General features: G+C 50.7%; 2 protein-coding genes across 2 annotated transcripts; both read right to left on the minus strand.

The window, feature by feature from the left end:
* Window positions 1-701: 701 nt before the first annotated feature.
* Window positions 702-4,997, minus strand: KCNS1 (potassium voltage-gated channel modifier subfamily S member 1). Its single transcript, XM_074346906.1, has 3 exons — window positions 4,928-4,997; window positions 3,438-4,480; window positions 702-1,179 (listed from the first exon to the last, which is right to left on the minus strand). Exons 1-3 carry the CDS (start codon window positions 4,995-4,997, stop codon window positions 745-747), a joined length of 1,548 nt encoding a protein of 515 aa, XP_074203007.1. The 3' UTR covers window positions 702-744.
* A 4,953-nt stretch (window positions 4,998-9,950) lies between these two features.
* LOC105071990 (WAP four-disulfide core domain protein 5) lies at window positions 9,951-15,454 on the minus strand. Its single transcript, XM_074346907.1, has 4 exons — window positions 15,317-15,454; window positions 11,171-11,311; window positions 10,937-11,077; window positions 9,951-10,565 (listed from the first exon to the last, which is right to left on the minus strand). Exons 1-4 carry the CDS (start codon window positions 15,399-15,401, stop codon window positions 10,561-10,563), a joined length of 372 nt encoding a protein of 123 aa, XP_074203008.1. The 5' UTR covers window positions 15,402-15,454; the 3' UTR covers window positions 9,951-10,560.
* Between the last annotated feature and the right edge of the window lie 1,024 nt (window positions 15,455-16,478).

The raw sequence follows: 16,478 nt of genomic DNA on the forward strand, positions 1-16,478 counted from the left end.
GAGGCAGGTCCCTCTTTCCTCCTCTCGGACCTCATCTCTGAGAGCTGAGTCCTGCTGGAAGCTCCCAGAGAGGAACCACAGCTGAGGTCCAGGGAACATACATCTGAATCCCCTGCCTGGGCCTTTCCTCAGCTCTCACAGAAGGTTCTACCCCTATGAACCAACTCTGGGGGACCATGAACCCCCTAAAACCACATGCAAACTTTGTGAGGGTAGAAGAAAGACCAGTGGAATGAACACTGGTCTTGGTGACCAATGAGCTGGTATTCAAAACTTGGCTCCGCCACTTCTAGTTGCGTGACATTTGGGCAAGTCACTGTGCCCTTCCGAGCCTCAGTTTCCTCATCTGTGAAATGGGGATGACTCTCATCCTCCAACGCAGAACCAGCGTGACATGGCTGAGAGATAGGAGATGCTCAGGAATTGTTGCCTTTTGACTTTCCCTCTTTGGCTCATGCCTGCTTCCTTGGTGACCTGGAGGTTTGTTTATAAAGGTCTCTGGATTGCCCCAGGCTCACAGAACCTAGGGTAACACTATGTTGCCCTGTGTCTCTGGAGGAAGAAGCCAGCCTTTGGGTGTCATTTCCAAGGCCAGAGTGAGTGATCCTGAGAGGTCACGCTATTATAAAGAACTTAAGCAGGGGAGGAATCTCTGCTCTGTTTCAGCTGACTGCAGGGGTGTGGGAAGGGGGACCTGGAGCCCTGGTTTTAATAAACCTGAGAGTTAGGAGGCCCATTGGAGGCCTAGGCCTCCAGGTCTTCAGACTTTCCCTCCTGCGAGGTCTCACGGGATGTTTCCAGCGATCCCTCCGACACCCCATCGACGCTGCTCAGCAAGTCCTCAAACTCCTGGTGGCCGCTGTTGCGCACGGCAGCCTCCAGAGCCTTCTGGCGCCGGTAGAAGTGGGAGAACTTGTTGAAGATGATGGTGATGGGAAGCGCCACCACCAGGATGCCCCCGAGGATGCAGCCCGAGGCTGCCAGCTTGCCAGCCACCGTCACCGGCACTATGTCCCCGTAGCCCACCGTGGTCATGCTCACCGTGCCCCACCACCAGCAGGCTGGGATGGTGTCAAAGCCCATGTTCTCCTCCTTCTCGGCTGTGTAGGCCACACCGGAGAACACAGACACCCCCACGGCCAGATACAGCAGTAAGATGCCCACCTCACGGTAGCTGTGCTGGAAGAGAATGCAGGAAGCCATGTCAGAGCTGGCTGGGCTTACAGACCTGGTATGGGGCATATGGGGAAACTGAGGCCCAGAGAGAAGAACAGACAGGTCTGAAGTCACAGAGCAAAGCAGAGCTGGTGCCAAGACCTAGGTCTCCTGCCTGCAGACTGAGACCTTTCAACTACAAAAGCCAGCAAATCACCCAGGGATTGAACACAGGCCTGATTACTGTCCAAGGTGCCTGCCTGCTAAGCCATGGCTGTTTCTTCAACCGCAGGGGGTACTGGTGGCACCAGCTAGTTAATGGAAAGCTCGCGGTTTTTAAACTGCTGCGGAACCAAGAGAGAACCATTTTATATTCCACAATGCAAAGAGTTGGTTTCATGTCCTTTGAACTGGTCTGTCCCTTTGCTGATAAGTACAGAAATATTTTCTGCCTCTCAAGAAAGCCAAGAGGATGTGCAAGTTCCCCAGACCTCCCACTGAATGCACTTGCCTCTGGATGTGTATATTTGTCCTGCCCCAGATCCAAGCCCTAGGGCACTGGTTCTCAAATAGGGAAATTCTGCACCCCCACCCCAGGGGACATGTGACAATGTCTGGAGACACTTTTGGTTGTCAAAACTCGGACAGGTGTGCTACTGGCATCTAGTAGGCAGAGATCAGGGATGTTAATCCATATCCTACAATGCACAGGACAGCCACCCACCCCAACAAAGAATTATCTGGGCCCCTAATGTCAACAGTGCTGAGGCTGAGAAACCCTAGGCTGGAACAGGGCTCCCAAATTGTAATGTGTGGAGAAATTATGTTGGGGAACCCAGTTGACTAGGTCTGGGGTAGGGCCAGAGATTTTGCATTTCTAGCAAGATTCCAGGTAATGAGAAAGCTACTGCTGGCTAGGGACCTCGCTTTGAGTAGCAAGGTTCTCATCTGGAGTCTTACACCCAGGTCTTGGACCCTGCAGCCTCGATCAATACTCTTCTCCTTCCTGGCAGAATCAGCTAGCAACATCAGGCCCTGGTTCCCTGCATGGTGGAGGCAAAGCAGAGTTCTGGGGGAGGAGGAATCTTCCCTGGAGAGATGCTGAGTTCAGGGAGTCTGGCTAATGGAATTCCCTGCACCTGCCCTAGCATTCTGCCCAGGTTACTCTGCCTGAACCCAGCATCCTGGCTGCCCTGGCAGAAGGGCACACAAAAGGCTTTCCTATGCAACGGGTGGAAGGCATCTTTCAGCACCTTTCAGGGATTCTTAACAGGGTTGCTTTAGAAGAAAGAGCACGAGAGGCTGGAGTCAGGACTAGCTGGTTTCTTCTCTGGGTTGTACCCCTTACTCACTGAGGAACCTTTGATAAGTCCCGTCCTCTCTTGGGGCCTCAGTTTCCACACCTGCAGAGTAATGACAAAAATATTTGCCCCTGCTTAAGCCCCTCACAGGATCTCCCATTCCCATGAGATCAAGTCCAAAACTTCCAGGCCAAGAGTTCATGGCCCTTCGGTATCCAGCCCCAATCACCTCTCCAACCTCATCAATGGGCACACCCTTCCCGCGATGTCCCCCTCCGGGTATCATCCTGTTCCCTCTCCAGCCCTTAGTGCAAGCTGTTCACATTTCCTCCCTCTCCAAACCAGCCAACTTCCCCTTGAAGGTAAGCTTGCCAGGGCTGTGATTCGCCCCCAGTGCAGAGCCTGACACAGGGCAGGCACTCAGTAATTGCAACCAGGCTTAAAATAAAGCTAACCCTCCAACCTCAGCTTCTTCATCTACGGGAAGGGAATACATAATAGCATCTTCCTGAGGAAGTTGTCCTGAGGATGAAATCAATAACGGATATGAAACTGGCACAGAATTAGTATTCAGTGTTAGCTCTGAGGCTATTGATAGACCTAACCTATTAAGGGTGACCTCTGATAACCTGTGCTCCCCAATAATCTCAGCGGAGAAGCCAGTTAGCATCCTGCTTTGTGTATTTTTGTGATGTTTGACAGATAGATCCAAAGAGACCTTTGTCTTGGTTTTTTGTTTTGGTTTGGTTTTGGAAAGAAAGACAAACAAAGCTCTGCCTCGATTTTCAGTTTCTCCCCTAGGAAACAAAACAGAAAGCCCTCCTTATAGGGCCACTGGGAAGGTCTGATTAGACGTGAAATTCACACCTGGTGTCTAGCCCTGTGGGCCTGGACGCCTCAGGCTTGTAAGTTCACCTGCTAACCTGTCAGATGGTTACACCCACCTCCCCGCAACCTCCAACAGGGCCTCAGAAGCCCTACCTTGAGCGTGGCACCCAGCGAGCGCAGCCCAGTGGAGTGGCGCGCCAACTTCAGCACGCGGAAGATGCGCATGAGACGGAACACCTGCACCACCTTGCCCAGGTCTCCGAGCTCCTCGCCGCCCGCACCGCCCCGGTCTCGGAGTGCCGCGCCGGCCAGCAGTGTCAGATAGAAGGGCAGCACAGACACGATGTCGATAAGGTTGAGTGGGTGGCAGAAGAAGTTGCGCGTGCTGGGCGCCAGCAAGAGGCGCGACGACACCTCGAAGCTGAACCAGGCGATGCAGAAGTACTCGAGGTGCCGCAGCACCGGGTCGTCGCGCACGCCTTCTGCGCTGCGGCCCGCGGCCACCGCGGCCACGGCGGCCGCCGCCTCGCGGGCCTGGTACTCGGGCAAGCTGTGGATGCACATGGCTGCGATAGAGGCGAGCACCACGCCGATGGAGACGCAGCTGAAGAGCTTGCTAGGCAGCGAGTAGCCCGGGTTCTCCATGGTGAGCCAGAGGCGGCGGCGCAGGCGCCCGCAGCGTGCCGCGCCGTAGCGCGCCAGCTCGCGCTGCACGTCAGAGATCTCGTCCGGGCACGGGTCCACGCTGCTCGGCGTGTCGCTGTCTTCGTCCCAGGCGCGCGGCCGTGCCACGCGCCGCTCCAGGTAGCGCGCGCGGCAGCACGTGGCCAGCACGCTCTCGCCCAGGCCCCAATAGTCGGCCTCCTGGCTGAAGGCGAAGACGCACAGCTCGTCCAGCACGTGCAGGTGGCCGGTGCGGTAGAAGTGCAGCAGGCTCAGGAAGAAGCCCGGGTGCCGATCGAAATAGAACTCGCGCGCCGCCGCGTCGTAGTCGTCACACAGGCGCCGCGCCTGCTCCTCCGACGCCGCGGCCTGCAGGCGGCCCAGCCGCGTGCCCGGGAAGCGGGCCACGGCACGCGCGCTCAGCCGGCGCCGCACGCCGCCCACGTTCACGCGCAGCACTTCGTCGCCTCGCTGCCAGGAGGCCCTGGCGCCGGGCTCGGGGAACTCGCTCACCGTGGCTCTGGCGCGCCGGCCTACGGACATGGGAGGGGGCTCTGAAGGGAGAGAGGGAGTGTCCCTGGATCACCAGCTGCATCCACCACCAGCCACGGGTATTGGAGGCTCTGTATGCAGCGTCTGATAGGCCGCAGGCGCACAGTGTCAAGTGCCCTCTGGACTCAAGAGTCACACTTGAGCTTGAATATTCTTCCCTTCCGACCGGGGTTCTCAGCCAAGTCACTGAGCCTCCCCTCCCGCCACTTCATTTACATAAAGCAAATGCCAAAATCTACCCTGGAGGATTTTGAAAGCTACTGCTGAATGGCTGAATGGCAGGATGTCCTGGCACTCTTGGGTGCTCATATAGGACGTCTCCTTGCCCAAACTTGGATTTTCGTATACCAGAGGCTTATTGTGGGATCTTGGACGAGCCAGCAATCTGAACCTAAATTTTCTCTGCAAAATGAGGTAGTAATGCTTACCATCTAGAGTTGCTGAGAGACTCAGTTTAGACCGGAAGTTCTCACGGTGTGTTCCCTGGACTAGCAGCATCACCACCACCTGGGAATTTGGCAGACATGCATATTCTCAGCCTGCTCTGCACTTGCAGAATCAGAAACTCAGGGGATGGGGTCCAGAAGTCTGTTTTAACAAGCTTGGAGAGTGAATCTGATGCATGGTCCAGACTGAGAACCATTGGCTTAGACTATTTAAAGCATCTGTAGAGTCAGTCAGATTGAGTTTTGGCACTTTTGCGTGACCATAAGCAAGTCATGTCTCCCACCCCACCCCCCAGCTTCTGTCAAATGGAGATAGAAATATCCATCTCCATGTGTGGTTAAAAAGATTAAATGACCTAATGTCTTGATCAGGCCTCGCTCCCAAAAGGGGTGTAGTAAATCATCCACTAGTTTTACTGTCTCCTGGAGTCAGGCAGACCTGGGCTTATCTCCACCCTTGATGCATCTGAAGCCTTGAGGAAGATGTTTTCCTCCAGCTCTCAATTTCTGGCATAAGGCACAATTCACGATACAGACAATATCACCTGCTCCCAAGGAAGGCTGGAGGGTTAAGGTAGGTCATGGAAGTGCTTGGCTTTAGTGGATACTCTGGAAATGTTAGATCCTTCCACTGCTCACTGTCCCCAGGCTGTGCTGGAACTGAGGGCCAGTGACTCACCTCCTGGCCTTCAGTAGCTCATCTGCACTGTGGGTTCAGTAATGCTTGCTTCCCAGGGTGGACAGGGGATCAAGCAGCTGGCCCAGTGCCTGGCAGGAGCAGGCAGAGTGCCCCTCACTTACCCTAGGCTTGGCGCTTAAGAAGGTCGGGGTTTTGTCCTTAGCTCTGTCACGTGAGTGACCTCCAGCCAGTCTCCTCCAGTTCTGAGTTGTAGAGCTCTTATCTACAGAATGGGGATAACAGCACTGCCAGTGAAGGGTTATTGTGAGCATGTGTGCGAAGCCCCTGGAACACATTAGGCGCTCAATAAATGTTAATCCCTTGCATTTCCCTTATCCGACCTGGGTTCAGATTCTGAGTCTGCCACTTACTGACTGTTGACCTTGAGCAGAATCATTCCCCAATCTGAGCTTCAGTCTCTTTATCTATAAACTGAGGAACATTGTACTTTCCATGAGAAGTTTTGAGGATTAAATGAGGCAAGATGTTTATCGGCAGCTCAGTCCCTAGCATATAGTTTGTGCACATATATGATGCAACGCCACTCTTACCCCTCTACCTGGCATCAAAAGGTGGAGTTTTTAATCCAGTTCCATCACCCATTAGCTGCATGACTTTGGGCAAATCCCCTTTCTCTTTTTTCTGGAACTCACCTTCCTCTATGAAATGGGATTATTAATTCAACAAACCTTCCTTGACAAGAATCTGAATATCAATAAGAAAAAATTAAGTCATTTTCTCAAAATTAGCCAGCTAGCTCAAGGCCCAGTTGAGGTTGGAAACTAAGCTTTTTGATTCAAGGTTCTCTCCACACATTTATTTTGAGCACCTACCATGTGCTGGTCACTTTGATGGGCTCCAGATACACTTCCCTCGGTTTAAACCCTCTACCCACCCTGACAGAATTTTTCAAATCCCTTTGCACGAATGGGCAAACAGGACAGCCCCCAAATGGCCAGTCCCACGCTGCTCCCTCCTTGGGGGTCTCATCGAGGGGGCACGGATACCGAGAATCTGAGGCTGCCTGGCCTCCCACTCACGCAGCCCCTGCCCCTTTCCCAGATCAGGCCCCTCCTCCCAGGTCCCTTACCTGTCGCGGCCCCTCTAGGGCGCCCACCAGTGAGTGGTCCCTGAAGGCGCTGAGGCTGGGGAGCCGCTGGCCGCACCCACACCCGGGATGTCTCTGCCCTGCCGCCCCACTGAGCTTCTCTGCTGCCGGATGCCCCGCTGCCCCCTCCTTCCCTGTCTTCCTCTGTCCCCCGAGGCTGAGGCCGCATCGATCGGAGCCGGTGCTGGGGGAGGGAGGGAGGCCGCGGGCTGCGGTGGTTTCTATTCCTGACTCAGTTGGGGAGTGAAGGCGGTGTCTGGAGACTGGGCCCAACAGCCGAGGCATCCCCTCAACTCAGGGGCCAGGGGATGAGGGGTAATTTAGGGGGTGGGGATTCCCCTAGAAAGGGATTTCTGCCGGAGCTTCTCTGACAAAGGAACAGCAACAGCAATAATAGCTTTCTTAATTGAGTGAGTCCTTAGTACCGGCCAGGCACTCGCCTTCAGGTGACTTATCTGAGTTATTCCTGACAAAAAAGACTAAGACCCATTTCACAGATGAGGCCTGGTCACTCACTCAGGACACTTAGCTGGGAGTTGTGAACCTGGAATTGGAACTCACATCTTCCAAAATTTTCTCAGGGAAATCTTGAAACAGATCAAGCCTGAAACTGATCATCCCTCTTCCCCACCCCACCAAGTTCAGTGTCCTCACCCACCCATAGATTGCTGATTCCTGCCATGCAAGTGGTGGCGAGAGTAAGAGAGAACCGTGCCAAAGAGCTTTGTCAAGGTCGTGTGACCCACAAGCATTTACGAAACACCTACTGTGTGCCTGGCTGGGGAGAGGGTCCTGGAGATTAGAACCTGGATACAAGAAAACAAATATTAATTGTTACTAATAATAATTATTTATTGAGTGCTTACCTCGGGCCAAGTATTCTACAAGCCTCATCTCTTAAACTGCAAATATATCTGTGGGGTTATGTGCTAGTGTTATTCAATCTTACAAATACAAAATGTAAGACTTTGAAAGGTGAGATGATTTGCTCAAGGGCGTATGGCTGTCTTTTGAATCCTTTAGGCCATCACTGTCCAAAGATGTAATGTGATCCACATAATAGAATTTAAAATTTTCTGAGAGCAACATTTTAAAAAGTGAAAAGATGAGAGGATATAGCTCAGTGGTAGAGTGTGTGCCTAGCATGTATGAGGTTCTGGGTTCAATCCCTAGTACCTCCATTAAAATAAATAAATAAACAAACAAACCTAATTACCCCCTAAAATAGAATTTCTTTAAAAAAAAAAAAAGTGGAAAGAAACAGGTGACATTGCCATAATATATTTTATCTAACCCCAAATATTATAATTTTAACATGGAATCAAAAAAGAAATTATTAACAAGATAGTTTACATTTTCATTTCAAAATCCAGTGTATTAGTTTTTTATTGCTGTGTAACAAATTACCACAAACCTAGCAACTTAAAACAATGCAAATTTATCATCTATAGTTTCTGTGGGTCAGTAGTCTGGGCATGGCATGACTGGATTCTCTACTCAGGGTCTTACTAGATTGAAGTCAAGGTGCCAGCCAGGGCTGTGGTTCTCCTCTGGGGTTTGGGGTTCTCTTCTAGCTCACAGATTGTTGGTAGAATTCACTTCCTTGTAGTTGTAGGACTGAAGTCCATCTTTTCCTGCTTGCTGTCTGCTAGGGGTTGCTCTCAGCTCCTAGAGGCTGCCTCTGCTTCCTTGCCACGTGGCAGGTGACAACATGGATGTTTGCATTCTTCTAGGCAAACTGGAGTGCTGACTTCCTCTTGTGTAAGCAGCCAGAGGAAATGCTCTACTTTTAAAGGACTCATCTCCTTAGGCCAGGCCCATCCAGGACAATCTCCCTTTTACCTATACTCAAGAGGAGGAGATTGTACAGGGGCGAGGGTCACTTGGGAATCATCTTAAACTTCTGCCTACTACATCTGCCAGCAGTAAATGTCAATTTGGATTAATCACATTTCACATGCGCAGTAGCCACATGTGGTTAGTGGCTGCCATATTAGACAGTGCGTCTCTGGGCTGCACTCCTTCAGCTCTTCCCTCCAAATAGAAAGTAGAGCAGGAAGATGCTCTTGTCTTATTCCCTCATTTTACCAATGAGGAAATTACCAATGAGAAAACGGAGGCCTCCTGCTATTCATGCCCTTGTGCAGTCCCTTCCCCATGGGTGTGGGCAGGATTTACTGACTTGCTTCTAATGAACAGAATATGGCAAAGGTGATGGAATGTTGCTCCCAGGACTAGGTTACATAAGATTGTGACTTCCTGCTGGCCTTGATGAAGCAGGGTGCCATGCTAGAAAAGCAAGGGAATGGGGCAACGACCAGCTAGGAACTGAAGAAGTTACTCCCACAGCTCTCCAGGAACTGAAATTCTGCCAACAACCATATGAACTTGAAAGTGGGTCCTTCTACCATCGAGGCTCAGATAAGACCCCTGCCCTTGCCAACACTGTGATGTCAGCCTTGTGAGACCCTGAAGCTGAGGACCCAGCTAAGCTGTGCTTGGATTCTTAAGCCACAGAAACTGTGAGATAATTAAATGTACGTTGTTTTGAGCGTGGTAATTTGCTACACATAATAGATAATTAATACACTGGATTTGAATCCTGCCTTTACCGCTGAATTGCTGCAGGATCATAGTCCAAGAGATGTCTCCTCTTGGATTCTTATCTACCTCATCTGTAAAATGGGAGCAATGCCTACCTTTCAGGATTGAGGTGAGGAGTGACACATGCTGTTCCCTCTTCATGACCAACTTTTCCTGCCCTTTCTTTACCCAGTGGATCAGTTAGGATTTAATTTAGCTGCAAGAACAAAAACTGACCGCAGAGAGGAGTGGACTTTTTTTAGGCCGTCCAGGGCTGGTGCAGTTGCCCATGAGTGGCAAATGTGGAGAAAATGAAATGATCTTAGGATGTGCGTGGACACAACGTCATACAACCCTGACTCTTGGGGTGAGAAAGTTCTTTTGTCAATCCCTCTGATTACACCAGGAAGAAAGTCTCAGTTTAGAGATTTGTGTCCTTAACACTTCTTTAACTCTTGTTAATTTTCCTTTATTACAACAGAGACAGAGAGTAGGCTTCAGGCTCACAGTCTTGGCAGGTGGCAGTGTCTAGCCAGAATTTAATACTATTATTTAATATCAGTGAATCTGACATGATTTACTTTAATGGAACTTAGCTGTTTTCATGCATCTGCTTTCACAATTACATCTTCCTTGTGACAAGTGATCTTTCTTATCCCATTTAGTGACATCAAGTTTTTCTTTTGAAGTAAATTTATTCGTATACAAAAGTGAGTCCATTTAAAGAAACACCTTAGGTAAATGGCAGTACAGGCACTACACAAAATGCCGTGATGCTGTTTGGCAGGTATGGAGAAAACTGTGAAACGGGTATGTGAATAGGTTGACGTTTGGAAAATTCTGCTAGAACATACGTTTGGGGTCGTTGTGCTGCCCGAAAGAGGGGTCAGGACTCCACAAAAAGGGGCCCACCTGAGCTGGGCATTTCAGGTGGAAGGAATACATCTCCAAAGAGATGTGAAAGAGGGTGTTAGGAAGGCTGAGAAGCTCAATGCAGCAGTGGTACAGGACGACAGAGAGGAGTCCTTGAGGTCTGGCTGTAGACCTTGACTCCCAGGAGGAAGTAAGAGGGGTGGGGGATGGGTGGCAGGGGGAGTGACAGCAGATCAGTGTTTATCACAAGGTTGGAATTGCCACTGGCAGAGGGTGCTTTCTGGGTGGCAGGATCCCAGCCCCCCACCTTCATCGTATCTTCCTGCTGGGAACCCCATCCTGAGATTCAGAGCAGTGACTCCTAAACCAGAATTAGCCTGAGGAGAGAAAAGGAGAGAGTTAATCCCCTCCTATAATAAAGCTCTGGGCTCGGGGCTTGTCCAGACCCCATCAGCCCAGCCACTAAAGCAGATCTCCCCACCCTCCTTCACAAGGGCAAACTGAAGCTTAGAGCAGTGTAGGGTTGTGGTCCAAGTGATGCAGCAAGTTCATTCAGTAAGACAACAAGGATCTCCACTTCTTCCATCATCCTGCCAGGGCCCCTCCCACCCCATCCACTTCCCCAGATCTGGCCATGGGAGGCCCAGGCTTCTTGGAAGGGACCTGTTGAACTTGTTATACTGAAGGGATCTGTAGAGCTGGGGCTCCGAGAGGGAAAGAACTTGCCCCAAGCACACAGGAGCCATACCTCTGACAGGGTTTCGGCAGTCCCGGCCACAGGCGCCAAGGCAGCATCGCTTGAGGCCCTGGCAGTCTGAGTCCTTGGAGCACAGGTGCTGCACGGGGCCGAGGCAGCGCGTTCGGTCCTCGGGGCAGCCGCCCTTCTTTACTGCAATACAGGGGCCCGGTGAGCGCCACCTGGGGCCCGGCCCTGGGGCTTGCGGCTTGGCCGGGGGTCAGCAAGGTGGAGAGGGACACTTACGTGAGACCTTCCGGATGCACTGGCGGAAGCAAGCTTGGTGGCAGCACTTCATCCTTAAGGGACACTGGCTGTCGTCCACACACTGGTCAGGCACAGAGAGGAGGCAGGGCCTATCGTCCGGTGGGCAGCCCCCAGATTTCTCTGTAAGAGGACCCCCCCCCCATATTTTGGAGCTGGAGTCAGTTTAGAATGTTGTATAAGCGCCAACCTGGGAATCACAAGATCTAAATTCTCTGCTCGTTATTTCTTTCCTGTCCTTTGGCAAAATTTTTTTTTTTTGTGCAGACTTGCTTATATTTATTCATTTATTATTTAATTTTTTAAATTGAAGTCTAATTGACATGTAATATTACATTAGTTTCAGGTGCACAACATGATGATTTAATATTTATCTATACTGTGAAATGATCACCACAATAAGTCTTGTTAACATCAGTCACTATACATAGTTACAAATTTTTTTATCTTGTGATGAGAACTTTTAAGATCGATTCTTTGAGCAACTTTTCAAATATGCACTATAGCACTATTTAGTACAGTTAAAACGCTGTACATTACATCCTCGTGGCTTATTTATTTTAGATCTGGAACTTTGTACTTTTTTACCATCTTCATCCATTTCACCCCTCCACCCGCCACCCCCCACCTCTGGCAGCCACCGTTATCTGTGTATATGAGCTTAATTTGGGTTTGGTTTGATTTGGTTTGGTCTTTTAGATTCTACATATAAATGAGATCATGTAGTATCTGTCTTTCTCATCTGACTTATTTCACTTAGCATAATGCCCTCAAGGTCCATCTATGTCATCGCACATGGCTCGCAAGTTTTTTTTTTTTTTTACTTTAAGCCTCAGTTTTCTGTCTGTGAAATGGGAAGCTGGACTCCTTCCTCCCAGGGCTGGCTTGAGACTGAGATGACATAAAAAACGCGAAAAAAGGAAGTTCAAAGTCTTCATCTAGGCCAACGAGACCGAGCCTGGCCTGGCCCCTGCCCATCTCTCTGGTTGCATCATGGACACTCTGTCTACTTGGTGGCTCCTGATTCACTCCAGGCCACTTCTCTGCTGTGCCCTTTGCCTGGCGCTGTCTCCTCTACCCTCTTCCTCAGTTCTCAGCTGAGACCCTGCTTCCTCAAGAGGCCCTGTTATCAGAGTGCAGATTCACTAGGTCAGCCTCCACCCACACCCACACCCCAAAGGCTCTTTCCATCAGTGCTGGTGACTCTGCATCTCTTTGCTCACCTAACTTGGCTGGAGGCTTTGAGAACAGCCCCTCTGCCTGCTTTGTGCATCATGAGGCTGAAGCACAGCCCTTGAGGCAAAACACTAGGGGCGCGATAGAGTTTTGAAGGGAGATCAGCATCACGGTGTGTCAGCTGTTGCCAGCCTGGTGCATGTCACGTGGCCACAGTCGGCCACATCTGCACTGTGGGCTCGTCACCGTTACAGGTGGCCTTGTTTCAGGGCCCTGTATTAATTCAGTCTTTGAGGCAGTCCTCTGAACGGCTCTAGAATGTTCTGTCCTGGAGTAAGATTCTGAGTCATTTCCAGATTTCATTCAGAAGGACATATCCGGTCAAATATGCAAACACACTTAGATGTTTACACACAATTAGCTAGGGGCTTACCCATAGGAAATTGCTGCGATTCAACTTTTTTGATCTACAGAAGTAGCAATTTCCAGACTATCAGCACAAAAGCCACGTGCTAACCACCTTGCTACAGGCACTGCTTGTCAGGTTAACTGGTTCCACTAACCTGCATCTACTAAAGCAGGAAAGCAAACTAACAGACTTTATGAAGATAATTTTTTTAAAATAAGGATTGGAACAAAGGGGCTTTATGAAAAATTCAACAAATCAAGACCCCCCCCCATTCCCATACTAACTTGAAAAGAGGTCTTGCTCAATTTAAATAGTCAAAATACATGTTCACTGTTGAAATTTTGGGCATTATAAAAAGTATAATGAAAAAATAAAAATCATGGTTTAAAAAAGAAGCAGCAATTTCATATGGTTTGACCTATACATATACATACGTATGTGTGTGTGTGTATATGTACACACACACATATATATACCTACATACACATCCAGACATTCACAAGATAGTTAACAGTTACATACATGTATAAACACAGTCATGTATGTACGTATGAGCTGGGATGTATACATATAGTCAAAGAGGCATACTGTCATATATACATGCCTACACATGTAAATACATACATACAGATAATTACACATACACTCAGACATACACAGTCATATATGTAAGTACATAGCATATGTGTGGGTGTGAACAGGGAGACGTACGTGGACACACAGTCATACACACACAACCACATGTCCAGGGCTACACAGACACAGATCTATTTATACAAAGACACAGATCTATTCATACAACCACTGAAAACATTGTCAGGCACTTACTGTTTACCAAGGACTGTGCAGGCTCTTTATGTCAGAGGCAGGGGTTGCGGGTGGGGATAGGGTGTGTCTTTTAAACAGTGGTGTCTGTGCTTCTACAGACAACAAACCAAGACTCCCCTGCCCTCAGCCCTGTCACTCCTCCACTGTCTGAATTTCTACCGAGAGCCAGACAGACGTTTCATGGGAGAGAATCTGGGGAGATCGAGATGCGTGAACTGGTGGGGAGACCAGCGTGTCCCACTTGGCCGTAAGGCAGGTTCTGTGCGGGCTCAGGTTCTGTGGGTTCCAGCTCCCATCTCTGTGCAGCTAGGCTGAATATTGGGGTGTTGTCTCCCAGTGCCCCCAGCAGCTCCCCTGAATTGCCCACTTAGGCTGCACTTACTGGATGCCAGGACCTTATTCCTCAAGACATTGTTTACTCCTGGGACGGAGCCATGCGTCTGCATTTTACAGACTACATTGGATTGGTGAGTCTGCCCAATTCCACAGACCTACACTGAATGCCACCTTTGACACTAACTCAGAGTCATGTCTTTGGCCTTGGGCAGGTGGTTTCCCACTAAGCCTCAGTTTCCTTATCTGCAAAATGGGGGTAAAGATAGCCTTAACCTCACAACATCACAATGAGGAGGAATGTGGTGATGCCACATGAATCACAGCCAGCACTGGTCTGGCCTTCGAACTTGCCAGCATCCTTCCCTCCTCAGCCTGGGGGCCTCTACACAGTCTCCTCCCCAGGCCAGCTCACACTGGGAGAGATCCTCACCTCCGAGGTTAGAGGGGCAGAGAGGATGCAGGGAACTGCTCCCCAGGGCCCCCCATTATTGCCTCCAGGGCCAGGGCTGCACAGGTGTATGTAGGTCAGAGGCTTACAGCCCCAGAAGGGATGGAGGTGGAGGCATTGCCCAGGTGGGGAGGCACCTGTCTAGCAACTCTGGCAGACCCAGCTTCCGTTGCCTGTTGACAGGTCAGACCCAGCCTTTTGAAGGAGGCAGGGAAGAAGAGGGAGAGACAAGGGTAGAGCTTCCTCCCAACAGATCCCAGCTCCCAGAAACCACACCCCCTACTCAACTCTGGAGTCCCTTTCACAGGTGGGGCTGGGGATCAGAGAAGGCCGGAGAAGGACAGAAACAAGATGAGCAGAGGCCCAACTAAGCCTGGTTGGTCACAGAAGTTGACAGAAAGGCTCATCTCCCTGCCATGTGAACCCACAGGTCCAGATAGCCCCATGGAGACAACCAGAGAGCAGGTGCCCACGATCTCTCTCCTCCCCTCCCAGGGGCACAGGGAGACACGTGTTCACACATGTCCATGCACACAGGCTCAGACACACATATTGCAGTCATACCTAAGTATCCATGTGCAGCACAGATCCCACAGACAAGCAGGCACAAAGATACACATCCATAAAGACAGATGCATGGGTGTAAGCACAGTCTTATACTCAGACGTGTAGACAGGCACAGACCAGCACCAAGAAACTGGCAGGAAGACATTTACAGCTACAGATGCAGGAAAGCTGTCAGGCAGAAAGATGTACAAACAAAATGTAAGCTGCTGGAAACACTAAGAAGCAGGTACCTAGAGGCAGGTGCGCGCGCGCGCGCGCGCACACACACACACTCTGCATCGCCTACCTTCCCCCAAACATTTACTCTCCCCTAAAAGCAGAAACCACCTCTGTCCCTGGGGCAGAGGAACCTACCCACACTCACCTCCCTTCCTCCTGCCCAAGGCAGCAGGCAGCTGGCTCCCCAAAGCCAGGAGGGCCACCAGGAGGAGGAGGCTCTGCGCCCTCATGTTTCTGCTGCTGACACCTAATAAGGTTGAACCCAGAGGCCCCTAAATTAAGACCTGCAGCCTCAGGGACGTTAGAGCAACTGAGTCAGGGGAGGAAGGATGGGGTGGATGGACGTGTCTGTCTTGTCCTGGCCACACCCCCTGCCCAAGAGCCTCAGTGGAAGGGCACTTGTGCAAGAATTGATGGTGGGTGGGGGCAACCCTGGGTGTTGGGGGCTAGAATCCAGTCCTGCCTGTATCGCTGACTTGGGCTGTGATTTGGACAAGTCCTGTCCCTCTTTGGGCCTCAGTTTTTCTCATCTATATAAAGGGTGAAGGTTATTGAGTCAGATACTCCCTTTCCTGGTTCTCTAGATCTCGAAGCCCCAGTAATGGCTCAGTCAGAGGGTAGAAGTCAGCTCTGAATAGCAAGGAGGGGTTTGCAGAGTTCGGATGCCTAGGCAGCATTAGGATTAGGGTCAGAGCTCTCTGCTGGAGAAGGCTGGCCCGGTTTGGCACGGTGAGTGGAGAAGCCCTAGCTTCTCCTCTTGGACTCCCGTGGGTGGGAGAGTGAGAGACCTCCCCGCCTTTGGTGAGGTCACCTACAGTGGCATCTGCTGGAACTGCCCCCTGCCTGGGGCTGGCTCAGTGGTCAGGGGTGGATGGAGCAGGGGTTTTGATTTAGCTGAGGTAGCTGGTCACAGCAGGTGTGGGTGGCCTCTGGGACCCCCTTCCCTGGCCTTAGGGGATCCTGAGCAAAAAAATCAACTCAGCTAAGGACCCCACCTTAGATTTCACATCATCTGGCTCCAGTATTTGGTAGAAGGCAGACAGCTGGGTGCTCAGAGTACTAAGGGGCCCCACACAGGAACCACATTGAACCACAGTACCTTACCCGGACCGGAAGAGATCAGGACCATCCTCCCCACCCTCCCATTTGAAAGTTGAGGAAACTGTAGACCGGAAGTGGGAGGAGACTGGCTCAAGGACCCACAGTTAATTCCTAACTAGACTGAGACCTGTCATTATCTCTCCATGATCCCCATCCAGTTCCTGGCCTTGGAAGTGAAGCAATACCTCATCTGATGCTGACAGGGG

Source organism: Camelus bactrianus, chromosome 19 (genome assembly GCF_048773025.1).
Source record: "Camelus bactrianus isolate YW-2024 breed Bactrian camel chromosome 19, ASM4877302v1, whole genome shotgun sequence".
Taxonomy (NCBI): Eukaryota; Metazoa; Chordata; class Mammalia; order Artiodactyla; family Camelidae; genus Camelus; species Camelus bactrianus.